General features: G+C 57.4%; 1 protein-coding gene across 1 annotated transcript in view; it reads left to right on the top strand.

Annotated features, from left to right (window-relative positions):
* Positions 1-12,454: 12,454 nt before the first annotated feature.
* The window catches only part of SARDH (sarcosine dehydrogenase), a gene marked incomplete at both ends in the record, with an annotated part of 49,300 nt that continues 40,097 nt past the window's right edge, over positions 12,455-21,657 (top strand). The window contains 5 exons of the mRNA XM_080709349.1: positions 12,455-12,782; positions 13,780-13,958; positions 14,971-15,150; positions 16,253-16,376; positions 16,507-16,607. Coding sequence (XP_080565475.1) covers positions 12,455-12,782; positions 13,780-13,958; positions 14,971-15,150; positions 16,253-16,376; positions 16,507-16,607 — 912 coding nt within the window. The remainder of the gene's footprint in view (positions 12,783-13,779; positions 13,959-14,970; positions 15,151-16,252; positions 16,377-16,506; positions 16,608-21,657) is intronic.

Here is a 21,657-nt window from a genome sequence, read left to right as displayed (position 1 = left end):
TCCCACCCAGGGCTCCTGTAGTCCACGAACTGGGCCTGTTGCCAGCCCCAAAAAAGTGCTCTTGGGGGAGGCTTCGCCCCTTTCGCCTCCCCTCCTGATGTCTCCTGGCCTTTGATGTCTGGCTCCTGGGCCTGACCTCGTATCCTCTGCCTTGACGTTGCGTAAGACCTGAAAACACCGTCTCCCTCCTGGCTCCTTCGGGCACGGCCTGGGCCTCCTGCCCCCCTCTCCCTCCTCGGCCAGGCGGGGGCGCCTGCCAAGGCTGCTGTGGGACATCTCCCAGCTGAGGGCGGAGGCATGCCCACGCTGGGTCTGGGGGTTCTCTTCTGAAGCCAGCCTCGTGGCTACAGGCTTGGTGCACACACCCGGCATCCTGGGGTGGGGTCAGGAAGAGGGGGAGACGCTCTGCAGAGGCTTGAGACATGAAAGCGGGGCGCGGGATGGCCTCGTGTGTCAGGACACACTGAGCACTTTGCGGGGCGAGCCCCAGTGGTGGGGAGGAGACCGGCCGGGCCCCTTCTGTGTCCACTGTCGTCCAGACCTTGTCGTTTTGTTTTGTCTTGGGTGTTTTTGTTTTGTTTTGTTATGTTTTGTTTTGTTTGGCCTGTTCATTTTTTTTCTTAAGGGAAAAAAAAGAGTTTGTAATTATTTCATCCAGATCTCCTGTTATATATCTGTGAATAATAAGGAAAAGATTTTATAATAGCAAGAGAATGGTGTATATTTTAGTTTGTTGCAAAACACGTCTAGATAGTGAAGGACACTGAGAAAAAAGATACTTCGGAACACTGGTTTTGTGAACATTTTGTTTTCTGTGTTGAAATTCGTGTTTGGTTTGGTCTGGTCTTTGCACTGTGAGCGGGCGGCTGGAGGGCTGGGGTGTGGAGCTGAGGACGGAGGCCTGGGGTTGGCTCTGAACGTGTTGGAGCCTGAAGCGTCGAGCCAGGGACGGGGACCCCGGTGGAACACACTGTACATTTGCCATTTTTTTTTTTTTTGACCACAATTTTTACTGCAAATAAACCTCAACTCTTTTCTGCAGGAGTGGTTGGCCTCTTGTGCCTGGGGGAGGAGGGCACAGCCAGCTACCTCCGTCTAAGATATAGGCTCTGCCCGAGTGCTGGCAGAGGAGGCCTGAGCTGCCAGCCGGGCCCACTGCACAGCGTCCTGCGGAACCCACCAGGCAGCCTCGGGGGGCACCGCTGTTTTACCCTATGGATGAGACTCAGTTCCCAGCCCCGCCACCTCACCTCCCTGCTGCTTCATATATGTGTCAGAGATTAAAAAAAAAAGTAGTACTCTCGCCCTTAGAGTGGGTTCTGTGGCGAGCGACAGAGAAAGCCTAAGTAATTAGACTTGGCCTCTGCCTCCGCTTGTGGCAGGGAAGTCCAGATGGTGGTCGTCCCCACCCCACCCCGCCATCAGGGGCCCAGGCGCCCTCCTTACAGAAAGCACTTCAGGGGGACAGGTGTAAGGCAGCAGGTACGTCACCCTGAGTCCTCACTCAGTTGATCTGTGAGCTCCTCCTATAGGACGACTGGGCAACGGAACCCAGGGAATGGGGAGTCACAGCAGAAGTGGGGGTGAGGGCTGGACATGGATCTCTAGCTGGGCGTGGTGGCACATGCTTGCAATCCCAGGACTTAGGAGGCTGAGACAAGAGGATGCAGGTTTGTAGTCAGTCCCCGCTACTTAGTGAGGCCCTCCGCAATTTAGTGAAACCCTGTTTCAAAATAAAGAATAAAAATAGAGCTGGGAGTGGTGGTGCATGCTTGTAATCCCAGTACTTGTGAGGCTGAATCAGGATCACACAGGTTCAAAGCCGGTCTCAGCTACTTAGTAAGGCTCTTAGCGACTTAATGAGACCCTGTTTCCAAATAAAAAAATGCAAAATAGGTCTGGGAGTGTAGCCTGGAGGTAGGCAGCCCCTGGGTACCACCAACACACACACACACTGTACACACACACCCGTGTGTTTTCTATAGAGACCAGTCTCAGGAAGCCTTGGGCCAGGGCAGAAGACCTGGTCCAGTACGTGGAGCTCAGGACAAGAGACGAGAGCCAGCCGTGGTGGCGCATGCCTGGAATCCCAATTTTTGGGAGACTGAGACAGTAGGATCATAGGTTCTCAGCCAGCCTCGGCAAGTCAGTGAGATCTTAAAGACGTTTTTCAAAACAAAAATTAAAAAGAGCTGGAAGCCGGGCATGGTGGCGCACGTGTGTAATCCCGGCATTCGGGAGGCTGAGACCGAGGATCGCGGCTCAAGGCCAGCCTCAGCTACTTAGTGAGGCCCTTTGCAACTCAGTGAGACCCGGTTTCAAAAGAAAGAATAAAAAATAATGCTGGGGGTGTAGCTCAGAGGTAGAATGCCTGGGTTCCATCTCCTGACCCGCAAAAAACAAAAAAAACCATGCTGGAGGAGGCGTAGCTCAGTGGTTGTGCTCCTGGGTTCCATCTCTGGTGCCACAAACACAAAGAAAAGACAGTGGGCAGGATGGGAGACAGGTGGGAGGGAGGGAGGGCAGGCGTGTTCTAGGTGAAGGTCCAGAAATACACTTGCTGGCGTCAGGAAGCAGAGGTGTAAGGATACTTGGAGCACACAGAGAAACGGGCCAGATTCTGTCGTGACCCCAAGTCGGGGGCGACGAGAGGCGGGAAGGGCAGGTGCACCATGACGTACAGATCACCCCCAGCGACTGTCCCCAACGAGGCCTGGCTAGTTTCTGGCCGTCTGTGTGCGTATTCACTTAATACTGCTGCTCTAGCGAGTGACCACAAACTCAGGGCTTGGGCCAGCGCAAATGTGCCGCCCGTGGTTCCGGGGGTGGCGCCCCGTCCCACTGGTAGAAACTGAGGCGCGGCACAGCTGGGCTCCTCGGAGGCGCTAGGGAAAGTCCGCTTCCTCGCCCGTATCAGCTCCTCGAAGCTGCCTGTGACCCTGCGTCACGGCCCTGTGGCCGAGTGGCATGCAGTTTTAAGGATTGGTCCCACCCAGATAAGGGATAAACCCCGCACCCAGGTCCCCAACTCTGATCCCACACGCCGAGTCCCTTTGGCAAGAAAGGTGACGGGGCTAGAACGTGGACGACTTTGGTGCTGTTCTGCCTGGAACCGTAGGTTATATCCCTGGCCAGCCTTCCTAACAAAAGCAACAGAAACAATTAGATTTCTAATTCCACCAGCGAATTAGAAGCAAAGACGCGACACACAGAAGCAAAAAGCAAAGAGTAGAACCCAGGGACATAGGCCGGCCTGCCCGGCATCTGCTCACCTGGGAGGGCCGAGGGCAGGCCGCCACAGCAAAGCCCAGGCGCCGGGGCTAGGAAGCTGGGAGCCTGAAGGGCCTCACTCTCCAACGGAGGATGATTAACAGTGCCCCCCGCTACTGCCACCTGAACTGCCCCACCTCGGGACAGCAAGGCGAGTCCTCTCTCTTGCACTCTGACCACGGATGGGAAGCAAAAATAAAAGTTTTCGTGAGAATGCATGTTGTGGATTGAATTGTACATTACCCAGGAGATATTTAGCCCTCAATACCCTATAACCGTGACCTTATTTGGAAATAGGTTCTTTGCAGATGCGATCAGGCTAAGGTGAGGTCCTCAGGGGGGACCCCACTCCAGCAGGCCCCAGGTCCTTATCAAAGGTGAAACTTGGCTGAGCGCGGTGGCGCACGTTGGGAGGCCCACGGTTCGTGCCCAGCTTCAGCTACTTAGGCCCTTTGTGACTCAGTGAGACCCGGTTTCAAAATAAAAAATAGTGCTGGGCGTGGTGGCTCACGCTTGTAATCCCAGCATTCGGGAGGCTGAGACAGGAGGATCGCGGTTCGCGGACAGCCTCGGGTACTCGGGCCCTTTGCAACTCCGTGAGACCTGGTTTCAAAATAAAGAATAAAAAATAGGGCTGGGGGTGTAGCTCGGAAGTAGAATGCCCCTGGGCTCCATCTCCGGTACTGAAAGGGGGGAAAAAAAAGAATAAAAAATAGGGCTGGGAGTATAGCGCATAGGTAGAATGCCCCTGGGTTCCATCCCCAGTACCGGGAAAGAAAAATGTTATCGTGTGCACTGTAAATACATTCAGTTTTTAGTTGTCAATTATGTGTCAATGAAGATGTAAAAAAATTCAGAGAGGATACGAATGAGGGTGCTAAGAGGAAGGACCGTCCAGGTGAGCACTCTGTCCTCTACTCCCCTTTTCTTTTTTTCTTTTTCTTTTTCTTTTTTTTTTTTTTTTTTTTTTGGCAGAGCTGGGGATGGAACCCGGGCCATTGTATCTCCGAGATACACTCCCAGCCCTATTTTTTATTCTTTATTTGGAAGCAGGCTCTCACTAAGTTGCACAGGGCCTCACTAATAGCTGAGGCTGGATGTGAACCTTGATCCTCCTGTCTCAGCCTTCCAAGTACTGGGATGACAAGCGTGCGCCCACGCCCGGCTCACAGACTTATCTAAACACCCGCTGCTGGGCCAGAAAGCAGGTGTCAGTGAATTCATAGTTACTCAAATTATATAAACCAGTTTCTCTTACCACTGTTGAGTGTGTTAGAAATTAGTGGCAAAATTACACGGGAAATATCTGTATGTTTGCAAATTGAGAAACATTTCCAAATATTAATCCAGAAAGATAGGATGAAATGATAAAATAATTCACATTTATTTTTAATTTTAAATATATTTAAATGATAAAAATTCTTCCTATCAGCCAGGTGTGGTAGCACACATGTATAATACCAGTACTTGGGATGCTGACACAGGAGGATTGCAGGTTCAAGGACAGCCTTGACAATTTAGATTCTCAGCAATCTAGCAAGACTGTTTAAAAAAATTTTTTTTAAGAGCTGGGGATGTAGTTGAGAGGTAGAATGCCTCTGGGTTCAATCCCCATTACCTCCCTCCAAGAAACCCTTTGTATCAAAACTCATAGACTACTTCTGCAACAGAGCTGGGCAGCATCGTGGTAACCTGGGTAGCTCGTGCTGCGTGTGAGGGGCCTGGAGGCCCGGTTTCCTTTCTGCCATGCACTCATTCAGGTTCCAACAAACATGTCCGAGTATAAGTGTTAGTCTCCTTGGGAGGCTGAGACAGGAGGATTGCAAGCTCGAGGCCAGCCTCAACAACTTAGACCCTGTTAAAAAATTAAAAAAGGGGCTGAGGGTGTAGCTTGAAGGTAGAATGCCCTTGGTTCAATCCCCAGTACCCCCACCCCCCAAAAAGTGTGAGTCTCCACTGAGCATTTCCAAATTATCCACTTAACATGTATTTTTTCAAATAGAAAATTACTAACACATTAAACGTGGGCAAATTACAAGCTTTTGGAGCTGCACGTTTTCTGGGGGTCTGGCTCGCTGGGGCGGGTATCTGCTGCAGGAGGGCCGGTCACTACCAAGCCCTCTCTCTTCTTGTGATCACAACTTGATATATTTAATTCTCTTAATGATTTAAGAGCCTTTACTCTCACTAGAAAAATAAAAGCCACACACGCACACAGGAGCTTTCTTCTCCCAGTGCCCTCTGGATAATTATCCCACCTCGTCACCCGCGCTGTTGTGACCATGTGCGGCCGGGTGTGACCACAGCCCCCCACATACGTTTCCCGCAGCCCCGCGGGAAGGCAAGCCTGGACCGGGGGTGGCCGTTCCCCTCCAGGTGGGTCTAGGGAATCCGTATCTTTAACTCACAGAAAGATGCGGGGAAAACGGGCTAAGACTCTTCCTGGCCCATCTCTACTTCTAATCCCCAAACTGTGCACGGTGGATGCTCTCCGTTCGCTCACGGGGGCAGCGTACACCTCAGCCTCACCGATTTCAATCACTTGGGGAGAGAAGGGGTCCCCTCTTCACCTAACCCGGTGGCTTACTGGCCGACATTTCTGAGAACAGGGAAACTCTCGGGCATCGCTTTGTGGCTGGATTCTTTTCTCACACACGCACGCACGCGCACACGTGCACACACATTTGCCTTTCTTTACCTCTTTGAAGAGTTCCGCTTATTTCAGCAGAAAAGGCACAAATTGGCGTGGTCCCGGGTTGGGGTGGGGGACAGCAGCTCGCCGGGGAGTGCGGGCAGCGTTCCGGCCTCATGCTCCGCTCCCCACCTTTGTAGAAGTCCTCACTAGCAATTATGAGGACACGGCGCGTGCCCCACTCTAGAATTTGGGTGTGCTGGACACGGCTGAGCCGTGGTGTCTCAGAAGCATCTACAGCAGCGGTGTGGAGGAAGATCCACCCGCCAGGGTCAAAGCAATCGAGTTCCGTGGCCAGAGGGGAATGGGCACCAGATGCTTCAAGGCCAAGAGCATTTCTTTTTTCTTTTTGGTTCTGGATATTGAACTGGTACTTGTCTAGGTACTTCCCTCAGGTGCAGTACTCACACATGGCCACCAGGGGCAGTGTTTCCAGTCTGCTCAGCTTCCTGCAGGGCTGACCTCCTGGGGGTGACCCCCACCCCACCCGGCCCCGGGGAGGGCCCTTCAACCCTGGAGCCCTCTGCTCCTTGTAAGACCCAGTTTTCTGGCTGCTAGGCCACACTAGGGGTGCCTGGAGGGACGGGAGCCCGGGAGCAGGATGGGACAGCCAAGCCGAGGCAGGTGGTGAGCGGTGAGGACTGCGGCCACCTGGACCAAGTGTGCTCCAGTGCGGGTGGGGCCAGAGCGGCCACCGCCCTTTCCAGTTGAGCCCTGGGGATCTGAGTGTCTGTAGAAATCTGCTGAGTATAGGAAGACGCAACGCAGAACACAGATCCTGCCTGGGTGTCCCCTCCCCACGCGGCCAGCGCCAGAGCCCTGGGGTTCGGCTGACCGGCCCAGGGCCTGGCTGGCGCCCGTGGGTCCTGGAACCTGGCTGGGCCACCGCAGCTCCATCCTCACCTTCAAACGCCCCGAGGAGGCCCCAGGCAGCCTTGAGCTGCCCACCACGCAGGCAGTTCCTCCAACGCCCTGTGTTCTGTCTCCCTCGGGGCAGTGTCTGAGCACCCGTGGGTGCAGCGCCTGAGAGGGCATCTTGAAGCAAGCTTGGCATCTGCAGGGTTCTGCTCTGCTCTATGGAGCGCCCGGCTACCTGCTGTGTGTTTACCTCGCCAATCACAGAAGCTGACCGTGATGTGGGTGCGCGGGGAGACGGCCCTCTCCACCTGGGGCCTGTGCCCAGCTGCTCACACTCGCCGTGCCCGGCTGGGGAGACTTTGGCGGCTCCTTCCTGGGAAAGCCTGGGCCCTGGCGGCCGGCGTGGGGGAGGGGGGCTTCTCTGGAAGAATCTGGAAGGATCTGGACTTCCCTGGAATGATGTGCCTTCTGGGGGAAGGTAAGCATGCCACACTGGTGAAGTTGATGATACTGGTGATGCTTGATAAGAGAGGTTGTTTTCGCATGTTCTCAATGGCAAAATGAAATCTTGACAGGATGAATCCAGCCCTTAAGAATGTTCTGGAAAGACAGGCATAGCAGCACATGCTTGTAATCCCAGCATTTGAGAGGCCGAGACAGGAGGATCGTGACAGCCTCAGCTATTTAGTGAAGCCCTTTGCAACTCAGTGAGATTCTGTTTCAAAATAAAGACCAAAAAAAAAAAAAAATAGGGCTGGGGGTGTAGCTCGGCGGTAGACTGCCCCTGGGTTCCATCCACAGTACCACACACACACAAAAAAAGAATGTTCTGGAAAGTTCTGTGGTCTGAGCTCCGTGGCCATGTTCTGCTGCAGTTCCCTCATCTACACGGTAGCAGCGGCTGTGTCCATCTCATCTGCGAGGACACACACAGCCTAGCGCACAGACAGCCACCCGCTCGGCAGGGATGAGGACCAGGCGCCCAGGCTGGGGTGTCCCCTCCTCTCCTGGTCATGGCTCTGTGGTTGTGGTTTAAGTCCACTGCAGAGCTCGGTAGAGAAGCCGTCTTCTCCCAGAGCACCCCCGGCCCTGGACCTCTCCCAGACCCAGGGCAGCCAGTGGACGCCCGCTTCTGCCCTGAGGGGCTGGCCAGCAGGTGGGGCCTATGGAGAAGGCCAGGCGGGCTAGAGGGAGAGTCTCTGGGCCAAGAGGGCAGAGCGGCGAGTCCACCACAGTCCTTTCTTGGATTGGTCTGGGGAGGGTCATGGGCCCCTGAGAGCAGAATCAACAATGACTTTCTTTCTTTCTTTCTTTCTTTCTTTCTTTCTTTCTTTCTTTCTTTCTTTCTTTCTTTCTTTCTTTCTTTCTTTCTTTCTGGTACTGGGGTTCCTGGAAGCCCTTCTACCTCCGGGCTACACTCCCAGACCTATTTTTACATTTTCATTTGGAAACAGGGTCTCCTAAACCAGCGTGCGCGGCTGGTGTTTTTGCGGGTCTGGGGATGGAACCCAGGGGCATTCGACCTCTGAGCTACACCCCCTGCCCTATTTTTTAGTCTCTTTTTGAAACGGGGTCTCACTAAGTTGCTGAGGGCCTCACTAAGTAGCTGAGGCTGTCTGCGAACTGCAATTTTCTCCGGTCTCAGCCTCCCGAATGCTGGGATTTGGGATTACAAGCGTGCCCACCGCGCCCGGCGTATGACTTCTGTTTGTGAAAGTAACACAACTCAGGGGGATTCGTGAAGCTACCATGGCCGCAGCCCTGCTTCTCAGATGGAGAAACTGAGTCTCCGCAAACGGTTGTGTGTGTGTGTGTGTGTGTGTGTGTGTGTGTGTGTGTGTGTGTGTGTGATAAGAACCGCCCTAGATTGTACAGGTGGGTGGCAGAGTCCCGTGTCCCTGGCCAGAGCCTGGCCCCCTCCTACTCTGTCCCCCAGCCCAGAATCCAGGGAAGAAAGGCCTTTCCACATTCTCCCTGGCCTTAGCAGGGTGCTAAATGGCCGGGTCCATGGCAGATCCTACACTGCTGACCCACAGCCAGGCCCGGCCCGCCAGCCACCGCCCCTTGTCCAAAGTCTGGTGACTGTGCTGTGCCCTTAGCTCGTGACGGCTTTGTGACGGTTGTGGGACAGTCTGGGCTGCCTGGCCCTGGCCTGGCTGCAGGAACCGCAGGTACACACGTAGCTCCACACTCAGGACTCTGGGGGCCTCGGGCCCTGCTCCTGCCTGGTCTCTAGCTCACCCATCATCGGGTCCAGGGATAATGCCTTAACCCTCAAGCTGCTGGGCCAGGTGATCCACCAGGGGAGGGGCCACCCACCCCATGGAGCCTTGAATGGCAGGGCCAGGCGACCAATGATGGTCTCTCTGCCCTCGAAGCCTCAGAGCCCAGGCTGCCTCCTCCAGGATGCCCTCTGGCTCACCACCAGAAGAAACAACAGCCTGCTTGGGAGTTCCTCCATCTGCCGCCTGTCTGCTTCCTGGGCCCCGAGCTCAGGAGGGCAGCAACTGGGCCTCCCAGCAGTGCTCGGTGCACAGTGCTCCGTGTACAGTAGGTGCTCAGTAGATGCAGAGGACAGACATGCTGGCAGCCCGACAGAGCCGGACAGCCTCGGTGCAGACAGGACCGCAGTTACTTGTGCTTGGTCCGGCAGCCTCAGGCCGCTGTCCAGCGCGGGAGCAGGCCCCTTCCTACCCCAGCACCTGCGCAGCTTCTTTGCCCTTTTGGGGATACCTGTGTTTATTCGTTTGGCACCAATTCGCACATGGACAGGACACATGCTGGATCTAGACCCAGCCTGGCGGCCTGGCCCCTCACTAGCCCGCTGTGCAGCTGGGGAGGCTGGCGCCCTCTCTGGGCTCTGTTGTTTCCAGCAATGAAAGGCAGGCGGCAGTCCTGGTGCAAAGTCCCTGCCCCGGAGGGCAGGCCGAGGCTCAGGAAGGGAGGGATCCGGGACCTCTGCTGGCAGACTCCCCCACCTGCCTCCCTGGGGCAAGCTGGGGCTGGCCACAGGGCACTGCAGGACCTCCCCTGGGGCCTTACACCGTGGAGGGGCTGCCACAGTTGCTCCCTGTGCCGAGCTCCCGGGCGGGAATGGGTGGGCAGGGGTGCCCGGGTTCACCGCAGCCACCCCAAGGCTAGGTTAGAGAAGAGGAAGGGAGGGCCAGCCACGGTGAGGGCTCGGGGTTCACAGCCGGCTGGGCCTCCAGCAGAGCGGCCCACTGGGCTGCTGCCCACTGGGCGGGCCAAGGGGTGGGTGGGTCTCCCCGCCTGGGCTGTGGGCGGGGCCCCGGGCTGGCAGGAGGGAGGGGGCGGTTCCTGCCAGATCCGACCGCTGCTTGGGAAGGAAGGAAGGAGGTGAGGGCCTGTCCAGTTCGGGAGCTCTCAGAGGTCCACCCTGGGAGGGGCAGGGCTGACATCTCCCCTGCCTCTGGCTACAGGGAAGGCGCGGTGGGTGGGCAGGACCCCAGAGGCACCGTGTGGGGGCTGGGGCCTCCCGGGCTGTGCCAAGTTTCCCTGGCTCCAGCCTGGGAGGAGGGCGCCTCCGTGCTCCCTCAACGCCCCAGTGCTGTGACCAAGCCTCCGCCGCCACACCCGCTGACCCCCAGCCCGGGGGAGGAGGCTGCGGGGCGGAGCTAGGTTAATGTTAAGTGAGAGGAGGTGGGCAGGGGCGCAGCTGCCCAGCCCCCAGCCCGCTGTGGGGACAGCCAACTGGCTGGGCAGGCATGGGCCCAGGCACGTGGTAGCTTCCCCTGCCAGCAGGCAGGCTTGGCGCGGGGCACGGCCCAAGGGAGGGAGGAAGGAGACGCCTCCTACAGGTGCCCTGGGCGGGCCGTGCCACAGGGTGGGGACAGTGGCCCGAGAGCCCTGGGGGACCAAGTTTCCTCACAGGGCACTCTTGGGGCTCCTGGACGACAGAAGGTATGTACAGGCAGAGGGGACGCTCTGCCCAGGGCCACCGCAGCAGGCTGCCACACTGTGGGTGAGGGTGAATGGAAGAGACTGTGTGAGACCGAGGGCCACGCTCTCCAGCAGCCCCCAAGGCCCATGCCCCTGGGAGGGTCACGGGGGCTCAAGCCTGGCAGCTAGCCATCCATGTCTAGGACAGGAGTGCGTGCCCAGCGAGGCTCTGCGGCACCCACTGGGTGTGGGAGCAGCGGGGGGCCCTGAGGCTGGTGGGCTGGGGGACGGTGGGGAGGGCCTCACCCAGTGGTCCTGTGACCTTGGCTGCCTTAGGGAGCTCTACCCATTTTGTCTCCTGCCCTGCAGAGACCGGAACCCTCGAAGTACTAGGTGGGAGATGCCCAGCACAAGGTCCCGTGAACAGGGAAGTTTCTGTTTTAGTTCATTAGCTAACTGATATCGGCCATCAGTGCTCATGTGGGCAGCTCGGTTCATCTGAGCACCCAAGGACTCCGCAGCCAGAGTCCTTCTATTCCTCAGCCCCCAGGGACGGGTGTGGAGCCCCTTTGAAATGTCCACTCTGTCGGGCAAAGCAGGACCTTCCCGGGGAGACACCCCTCAGCACCTTCTCTCCTTAGAAGGTGGGCTCCCTAGCCGGGCATGGTAGCACACACTTGTAATCCCAGTACTTGGGAGGCTGAGACAGGAGGACCGCAGGTTCAAGGCCAGCCTCAGCTACTTAGTGAGGCCCTTTGCAACTCAGTGAGACCCTGTTTCAAAAAATAAAAGAATAAGATATAGGGCTGGGGTGTAGCTTGGAGGTAGAATGCCCTGGGTTCAATCTCAGGACCCACCCACCCCCACAAACACAAACGCAAAACAAAACTGGGCTGCCTGTTGCATTCTTACTATTAGTTTTTTCTGGCTGGGGAGATCTGAGGGGATTCCTGGAGGAGGAGGGATTCAGGATGATTGCTAAAGGCTAGCTTGGGGGGGCACAGAAGGAAAGGTGACAGCTCCTGGCCCCCTCCAGGGCCAAGCCTTCAGCGGCGTCTGCCCCGGGAGCCAAAGGGCTTTGGGGCCACTGAAGAGCAGTCACCCTGCCTGGGCTGAGCAGGGTCTCCCTGGGTGTGCCGCCCACACCGCACCCCTGCGCCTGGCTGTCCTCTGTCTGTGGCAACCCCGTCCTTCCCTCAGCCCCTGCCTTCCCCTGGGGGCTCCTGCCTCGTCTCCCCTCCGCTCTGTGGCTCTGGGGCTCTGTCCAGCTGGACCAAGGCTAGGCCTCCCTGCAACAGGAATGTCGACGGGACCCTCCTGGACGAGGGCTCCAGCTCTGCCCCGTCGTGTTCTCTGGGCGCCCCTGGGCTCTTTGGTCTCTGCCCTCGGGTCCCCTCCCTGCTCTCCCTCTCTCGCTGGGTAACCCCACTTTCCCAGGTCCTGTTGTGGACGCCTGCCAGCTGTCAGCCCAGCTCCTCTGCCTCCTGGTGGCTCCTCCATCCCCTCCCCAGTCCCCGGCCAGAGCTGCATCAGGCCCCTGACGCCTTCGCACTGAATAAATGAACGGATAGACGGATGAATGAGCGAATGAGCGGGTGTTGCAGGGCGGCAGCAGGCGAGGCCCTGGGAAGGCACAGCCAATCTGGGAGCTGGGCACGCACTTAGCCCATCCCGTGTCCTCTCTGCACCCGTCCAGCCCGACTATCCCCTGCCGTACCAAAGCCCAGAGGCCCCATGGCCTCACTGAGCCGAGCCCTCCGTGCGGCCGCCACCCGCCCCGGAAGGAGACCTGCCCAGGGCCTGGCCAGCGTGGCCAGCGCAGCGGGTCCCACGGCTGAGAAGAATGTGCCCTATCAGCGGACCCTGAAGGAGGAGGCACAGGGCCCCTCAGCCACGGCCCGAGGGCCCAGCCAGCCCCTGCCCAGCACAGCCAACGTGGTGGTCATCGGTGGGGGCAGCTTGGGCTGCCAGACCCTGTACCACCTGGCCAAGCTGGGCGTGAGCGGGGCTGTGCTGCTGGAGCGGGAGCGGCTGACCTCTGGGACCACCTGGCACACGGCAGGTAGGCGGCTGGTGGAGTGGGGAGGGACCGGGCCCGGCCAGGGCCTCTCTGTTGGGAGAGCCCCAGCGGCTGGAGAGATCTGCAGTCAGTCTGAATGTGGGCGGATGAGGGGAAGCACCTGCTCCCAGATCTCTGAAGAGCTCTGGAGGGGAAGGGAGGGGAGGGGAGGGGAGAGCTGCTGCCCACGAGGCCACAGGGGATGAAGCTGGGGCCCGGCAGGCAGCCACCCGTTCAGGGAGCAGAGGTCCCTTCCCCAGACGACCACGAGGGCTGGGGAGCCTTGGTTGGAGCAGGTAATGCATGGGCACAGCCTCGCGGTGCAGCCCTGACCAGTGGGAGCGGATATTGAGCACCTGCAGTGTGCGTGTCCCCAGTGTGCTGGCAACCTGGCTCCCTGGGCTGCGGCGTCGGCCGGCTGCCGTGGTGTAAACACTCCGGCCTTGGCCAGCATCAGGTTCCAGTGTGCGATCAGTGGACCTGGAGCCGGTGAGGTTGGCACCCTGTCCCGGGGAGCTGAGGAGCCGTCCCAGCATGCACCGCCAGCCTAGCTTTGCACGCTGAGGCCTGTCCTAGCCACACTGTCCCTGGCCTCCTGCCTCTCCGCCTCCACTGCTGAACAGCACAGCCCTGTTGGGCCAACCAAGGAGCGGTCTCCGCCATTCCTGGCCCCACCGTCCACCCGCTCTGGGGCCTCCCGCCTGCCTGGGACGGCTGGGCACACTGATTTCGCTCGTTAGGTAGTCACGTGCTCCTCAGGGCTGCTCTAGGGGTGCGGTGAGATCACTGTGTGGCGGGCTCGGCACCTCACAAATGGGAGCCCTAGGTATCGTCTCTCTGAGCTGCCCAGGGCCAAGGGCCTGCCCTCACCAGCCGCGCCAGGCCATGTCCTGCGCAGCCTCCCTGGGCTGCCCCCGTCTCGCACCTCCCTGCTGGCTGGGAGAAAGGGTGCAGCTCGCCCTGCAGAGGCGGGTGCTGACTGCGCCCGCCTCTCGGCCAGGCCTGCTGTGGCAGCTACGGCCCAGTGATGTGGAGGTGGAGCTCCTGGCCCACACGCGGCGTGTGGTGAGCCGCCAGCTGGAGGAGGAGACCGGGCTGCACACAGGGTGGATCCAGAACGGGGGCCTCTTCATTGCGTCCAATCGGCAGCGCCTGGACGAGTACAAAAGGCTCATGTCGGTGGGTGTGCCCTGGGGGTACCCCTGTGCAGGCTCATGTTGGTGGGTGTGCCCCAAGAGTGCGCCCCCTGCGCGGGCTCGGGCTGAGTGCATTCCCGCAGTGGAGGGGCGCGACACCGCAGGGGAGGTGGAGGGTACCGTGGCACAGGAGATGCTGGTCCCCGCTGGCTGGGAACCTGGGTGGAGATGCTCGGCCACTTGTCATTCATAATTCCCAGAGAATCTGATTGGCTCACTTTATCCCTAGCTGGATGGGGTGTGTCCAGATGGATCACGCCCAAGGATACTGATTGGCTGCCCTGGGACCAATCAAATGGGGGACCAGTCTATCTGACAGTCCCGAGTCCAGGACCGAGAAACACATTTCTCTCTGTCTCTCCCTGCCTCTCTCTCTCTCTCTCTCTCTCTTTGGTACTGGGAGTTGAAGCCATGGCTGTTCCATCTCCAAGCTACACCCTCAGCCCTGTTTTATTTTTTTTGTTTCGAAACAGAGTCTCACTAAGTTGCTGAGGCGCTTACAAAGTTACTGAAGTTGGCCTTGAACCTGCGATCCTCGTGTCTCAGACTCCCAAATACTAGGATTATAGGCATGTGCCACCACATACAACTTATATCTTTTTTGGGAGAAAACTCGATTCTCAGTCCCCAAATGTGAGACTGTAGGGGTGATTTTTGTTTTGTATGGTAAATCCTTTGTACAGCTTCAGAACTAAGTTCTTTATCAACTGCATGCATACCATTACTCCCATCTCCCGGAGTGGGCTGGGTAACTTTGCCGGCTGGCCCAGAGTCTCATGGAAGAAAGGGGCCTGGCCCTAGAGCCCATCTCTGCAACATGCTCGTTCTAACCCAGGCTGGAGCAGAGCCAAGGGGCAGAGCCCCTGGGCACAGGAGTGAGCTAAGGCCTGGGTGGAGGCCTTAGTGAGCTAAGGAAGGGGCCCAGGCTCGGGGCCCTGGGGGTCCGGAGGACTCGGAGCTGCTCCCCATGGGCTCCATCTTCCTGGTCTCCCTAGCTGGGCAAAGCCTACGGTGTGGAATCCCACGTGTTGAGCCCCGCGGAGACCAAGGATCTGTACCCACTGATGAATGTGGACGACCTCTATGGGACCCTGTATGTGCCAGAAGATGGGACCATGGACCCCGCTGGTACCTGCACCACCCTGACCAGGGCGGCCACGGCCCGAGGAGCTCAGGTACCTGTGGCCACCTGGCATGGGGGCCCCTGCGTTCAGCCACCCCTCCTAAGAACCCCAAGATCAGAGGTCAGAGAACAGGCTCTGTCCTTTGCTGTGTGACCTGGAGCTGGTTAGGACCTCTCTGAGCCATCAGGCCCACTCCCAACCTCAGTGTCCCCATCCCTCCACCAGGGGGCAGCCCCGCAGGGTGTGCAAGTCCTCTGAAAAGCCCTTCTTACACATTTACCTTCATTTCATCTCAGTCCCACACAAGATTGTAGGAAAGTCCCAAAACACAAATAAGCAAGAAATAAGAAACGAAAGTCACCCCTTGGTGACCAGTGTTTCACTACTAAAGGTTTTCTTTTTTCTTTTATTCCTTTGGTACTGGGAATTAAATCCAGGGCACTCTCCCTCTGAGATGCACCCCCAGAAATGTTTATTTTTTATTTTGTAACAGAGTCTCTCTAAATTGCTAAGGCTGGCCTTGAACCTCAGCCTCCTGTCTCAGCCTCCCAAGTACTGGGATGACAGGTGTGCGCCAACACCGCTGGCTTATGCTTGTCTTGTGAAGATACATACATAAGGCCGGGCGTGGAGGCGCACACCTGTCATCCCAGCATTCGGGAGGCTGAGACAGGAGGATCGTGGTTCGCGGACAGCCTCAGCTACTTAGTGAGGCCCTTTGCAATTCAGTGAGACCCTGTTTCAAAACAAAGAATAAAAAGTAGGTCTAGGGGCTCCATGCCACTGGGTTTCATCCCTAGCACTGCAAAAAAAACAAAAACAAACAAAAAAAACTACATGTATGCAAAGCAGAGCCAAGTTGTACATTGTTTTGTGATCTTAAAAAAAAAAAAACAAAACCCAGAGAATAGACCTCAAGCATCCTTCCATTAATCAAGCAAGTCTTAAATGAAAATCGGCTGTGAGCGAGACCCGCCCACCCTCCGCCTCTGCCCAAGCTCAGGTGAAGGAGGGGCTTAGGCCTTCGGGTCCCTGACCACAGGACCGCTGGCAGAGACTGCCCAGGTCCCGCCCAGGTGGGGCAGGGAGGCCAGCGTGGGGCGTGCCGTCAGGGCGTCCCATGCGCCTCCACAGCGGTTCCTCTCTGTCCCAGGTCATTGAAAACTGCCCTGTGACCGGCATTCGTGTGCGGACGGATGACTTCGGTGTGCAGCGGGTCACAGCCGTGGAGACAGAGCATGGCTCCATCCAGACGCCCTGCGTGGTCAACTGTGCAGGTGGGCTGACCTCCACAGCAGCTGAGCAGGCTGTGCCCTGCAGGGACGCCCTCTGAGGTGGAGGCGTCCTGGCCGGGGCGGGCAGCTCTGTGCAGCCAGCAGAGCCAAGCCGTGTGTGCTCTGCCCCCAGGAGTGTGGGCAAGCGCCGTGGGCCGGATGGCTGGGGTCAAGGTCCCGCTGGTGGCCATGCACCACGCCTATGTCGTCACCGAGCGCATTGAAGGGATCCAGGTAAGCGGCGGCCCCCGGGTCTGTTGGGCAGAGGGTGTGGGGACCTGGCTCTGAACCCCGGCTTGGGGATGTACAGGTGGCCTGACTCTCCAGGATTCCCCTGCTGCCCGGAGCTTCATCTGAGAAATGCAGGTAGTGATACTGGGTGTTGGTGAGTGGTGTCAGAATTAAAAAATAAATGGGGCTGGGCGTGGTAGGGCACGCTTATAATCCCAGCATTTGGGAGGCTGAGACAGGCGTATCAACGTTCATGGACAGCCTCAGCTACCACTTAGTGAGGCCCTTGTGGCTCAGTGAGACCCTGTTTCAAAATTAAAGGATAAAAAATGGGGCTAGGGGTGTAGCTCAGAGGTGGAACACCCCTGGGTTCCAACCCCAGCCCAGTACTTATAATAATAATAATAATAATAATAATAATAATAATAATAAAAAGTTGGGTATGGTGGCACAGGCCTGTGATCCCAGTACTTGGGAGGCTGAGGACGGGAAGATCATAGATTTGAGGTTAGCCTCAGCAACTTAGTGAGACCCTGTCTCAAAATTAAAAATTAAAGCTTGGCGTGGTGGTGCATGCTTATAATCCCAGCATTTGGGAGGCTGAGACAGGAGAATTGTGGTTCGAGGACAGCCTCAGCTACTTAGTGAGGCCCCTTGCAACTCAGTGAGACTGTTTCAAGAAGAAAAAACAGAGAGTTGCATGCAGTGGCACAGGTGTGACCCGATGGTGCTGACCGCCTTGGCTCTTAGAGCCTGCTTCCTTTCCTTGATGTCCGAACTGCGGTCGGGGCCTGTCCTGCGAGCTGCAGCGAGGCGAGCTTCTTGCCTTGTCTGGGGTTTCGGGGAACCTGGAGTTTTGCGCCCGAGCACCTGTCTCAGAGGCACTCAGAAGCTCTCGGAGGGCCTGGATGCCCGTGGCAGCTGGGGCTGCGCCTCCCGCCCGCTTTCCCCAGCCCACTCCACTCCTCCCTGGAGCTTCCGCCACTGCCACCTGTCACTGCCCACCCTCTCTCCCACCGTGCAAGCACCTCCCTCCCCTCCCCCACCCACCTCCCTCCTCCCACCTCTGCGGTGACCTCTCCAGCCATCTCCTGCCCAATGTCTACCCATTCGTTCTCCCTGGCGCTCCCTCCATCTCTCTGCCCAGCTATTCATTCCTTACCTGCCCCTCCATCTTCCCACTTGTTCGTCCACCTATCCTTCCATCCATCTATCCCTCCCTGTCTACCCATTCACCTCTCCCTCCACCATTTACTCCTCCATCATCCATCCACCCATCTATGTGTCTACCTACCCATCCATTATTCCCTGCAGCCCTCTCTCCTTCAAACATTGACACGGTTGTTCCATGTCCAAGCCCTGCTCTGAACTGGGGCTATAAAAGAGAAAAAGGCCTGCATGGAGCTGGGGTTGAGGGGCACGCAGGCAATGAGCAAGCAATGCTGAACCAGGCCACAGGATCCTGATGGGGAAGCCATGGCCTGCCAGGGCTCCAGCCCCAGTGCAGGGCGGGGCCCATCTCAATGGACCACGCCCAAGGACACTAGATTGGCGGCCCCTGGGGCCAACCAAATATGGTAGGGGCAGGATCTGTCTGTAAGTCCCAAGGGCCACGCTGGTCTTTCTTGGCTTTCTGGAAGAGGAGGCCATGTCTTCCCCAGGATCTGAGGCTGGTGAAGGGGCATGGCCAGTGGGACCTGCAGGCAGTTCAGAGAGTGGGGGCCACAGGCTGCAGGTTGGGAAGAGTGAGGGAGATCAGATTGCTCAGTTAGGAGAGTCCTGCACCCCGGACCTGCTCCGTGTTAAACGCCGGGTCCCTGGGGCCCACCACCACCCTGCATGAGCTGGGCTTTCCTTCTGCCTCATGGGATATGCCATGCCTGGCTGTTGTATGGATGGTAGAGATGGAGCCGGCAGGGAAGGGCAGCAGAAACTGGGTGCAGTGGGCTCCTGCTGTGAGCCTGGGCCAGCCCCCATTCCCAGAGCACATCCAGGCTCCAGCAAGCACTCTGAGGGCGGCTAGCACCGGTACTGGGTTAGGTCTGAGAGGCCACACTGCCTGCTTGGCTGCAGGCTCCATGGCCTCTAGTCTTTGGGGAGAGCCTGCAACTCCAGGGGACCCCCAGGGTTGGCTCTCAGGCCACTGTGAGCTCTGGAGAGGCCAGGATGAGGCTCAGGTGGGGTGGTGGAGGGCAGAGGCCACGTTGTGGGAACTGGGCTGCAGGGAGCGTGGCCCCAGGGTGTCCAGTGAGCCCAGCGCTGGGCACCATCCCTCCACCCCTCTTCATCCTGTTGCCTGACTGGACCCCCTTTCTGGGAAGCAGCAGGGCAAAGTTAGCTACCCCTATCCCAGGAATTTCAAGGTCAGAGCCCTCTGGGGGTGTTATTTATAAGCTAGGCAGGTCTCTGTGTGCCTCTGGGTGCAGAGGCAGGGGTGGTGCAGGACGGTGGGCAGAGCTCCCCACGCCTCTTTCCATCCATTGGAGGTCTGAAGGGCTGTCCAATCCTGGGTCCCAGCCAGCTCTGCTGCTCCCCTTCCCCTTCCCCCTCCTGGGTCTGGTCTCCCATCTGCAGAGGCAGGTGGGCGGGGGGGGGGGCTCTGTATGGTCTCACAAAGCGGCATCTGCAGACACAGGTGCTCCGGTCTGCGTCCCTGCCCCTCTGTCCCCAGCTTAGGCGAGTGCAGTCCCTACCACACAGGGCGGTGCTGAGGGATGAATAAAGTGGGGGAGTCAATCGAGGTGCCTGGCCTGCGGCAGGAGCTCATGGGGCAGCTGCTGTGTCCAGCAAATGACCCAAGGCACAGAGTAGCCCGGACAGCTGGTGCATCCCAAGAGACCCGGCTAGGCAGGGGCAACCTGGTGGGCTTTCCAGAGGCAGCAGCAGGCAGGATTGGATACAGAAGAAAAGGGACGGGTAGGGACGTTGGCTGGGCCAGGGCTGGACAGGGACAGGAGCAGGGAGGCCGCAGTGTAGAGAGACACAGGGGCTGTGCTGGGCGCTTGCCGGCTGCTCAGAGCAGCAGGGGGGTGCACAAAGGCAGGAAAACTAAGACACGCCCCTGGAACAGAAGTCTGGCTTCCCTGGCCACCAGGTGTCCCCACTGTCCTGCGCTATGGAGCCCCCAGAGTTTTCTTTGTTTTGTGTTTAGAGCGGTGGTGCCCGCGAGGTAATGATGCGTTTTGCTTTTCTTTGTTTTTGAATACTTTTATCGGTACCTGTTCTTATTCATCACAGTCAGGCTCAAATTCATGTGGACAAACGTGTACACGGGTCTTGGTGATTTTCCCTCCGGTCTCCACCCGCTGGCCACCCGCCCTGTACACAGAAAGAGATCGATAGTGCCGCCTTTGTCCCCGCGCAGCGTAATTTGAACACTTCTGTTCATCGGCGCTTCTTTCCCTCTCCCCACCCTTTCCCACTCTTCTACTGTCCTCTCCCTTCAGTTACCTCAAGGCCCTCCTGTTTCCTCTTTCCTCTCTAGTTTCCCCATATGCGAGAAAACCCCTCGCATCCTGAGACGGGCCGATCTCACGTAGCAGTGTCCTCCGAACCCCTCCGTTCTCCCGCCAGTGACATATTCTGTTGTTCTTTATGACTGAGCAAAACTCCGTTGTGCACACGGAGCACATTTTCAACGTCTGTTTGTCTGTCGGCGGGTAATTGGTTGGTCTGTAATTTGGCCGTTGTGAGTTTTGCAACCATAAACATGAACAGGCATCCATCACCCTCCTGTTCTGACTTTCACTCTCTTGGAAGGGTGCTGTGTCATGTGGCGGCTTTGCTCTCCGCCGATCTCCATAGCGCGGCTGTACTATGCGATCCCACCAACAGTGTATAAGAGTCTCTGTTTCCCCACACCCTCTCCAGCATTAATTATTGTTTGTATTCTTGACAATTTCCATTCTAACTGGAGTTGGAGATGGGATTCCAGTGTCGTTTTGATTTGCATCTCCTCGATTGCTAGTGACGTTGAACATTTTTCCCTGTGTTTATTGTTCTTTTGAGAAGTGTCTGTGAAGCTCAGTTGCTCATTTTCTTTAGTGGGTTATTTGTTTTTGTAGTGATGCGTTTTTAAAGTTTGTATACTTTATATGTTTTCTAAATATTATATATTCTTTGTATACTCTAGATATTAAGGAGTATCTGTTAAAGATTCTCTCCCATTCTGTAGGCGCATTATTTCTGAGCACCGCTCCGTTACTGGGAACACCTACGCCCCTGACAGCAGCCCTTCGGTGCAGATGTTTCTGTTCCCACCCTACAGACCAGCAGGGCCCCGGGCGTGGGAGCAGGGCAGGGACCTCTGCTCCTGATCCCTTCTGGTCTCTGCACCTCCCCTCCCTAGGATTCCGCCCAGGCCATCACCAACCCGGTTTTCTCTGGGGTTTTCTATTTCGGGCCTCGCGGGCCGGCACGCTTCTGCGGTTGGGCCCCTCGTTCCTGGCGTCTCTTACTTAGCCCAGCGTTCTCAGCGTTTGTCCATTTGGTGTCTGTACCTGCACGCCGATCCATTTGGTGGCCGAGAAGCATTCAGTTATATAGATGCTGTGCTTTTTTTTTTTTTTTGGTGGTGGTACTGGGGTTCCTGGAAACCCTTCTACCTCTGGGCTACACTCCCAGGCACCTATTTTTTATATTTTATTTGGAAACAGGGTCTCTTAAGCCAGCGAGGCTGGCTTCAAACCTGCGCGATCCTCCTGGCGCCACCATGCCTGGCTGATGCTGCGTATTTTATGTATCCATCCACCTCCTGACGTCTGAGTCGTCTCCACTTAGGGCGGACTGGAGGTGTGAATACTGGAGGGGCCGCTGGGCCGCAGCGCTGGGGCCAGGGAGCGGCTGGGGCCAGGGAGCGGCCAGGCTGGAGATACCTGTAGCCTTGAAGGCCGTGCTGCTGGCGGACTGGGCCCCTAGGCTCCGTGACCCTCTGACTCGGGGCCCTGCAGCAGGAGCTGTTTATGAGCGGCTGCTGAGAAGAAGGTTCTGTGCGAGTGCCTGTGTTTGCGCTTCTCTGGGGTGTAGACATAGGAGTGGAGTTGCTGGGCGTTGT

The sequence above is a fragment of the Muscardinus avellanarius genome (genome assembly GCF_963383645.1).
Source record: "Muscardinus avellanarius genome assembly, chromosome: 13".
NCBI lineage: Eukaryota > Metazoa > Chordata > Mammalia > Rodentia > Gliridae > Muscardinus > Muscardinus avellanarius.
The sequence above is the reverse complement of the archived record's forward strand: the minus strand, read 5'-3'. Positions and strand labels throughout refer to the sequence as shown.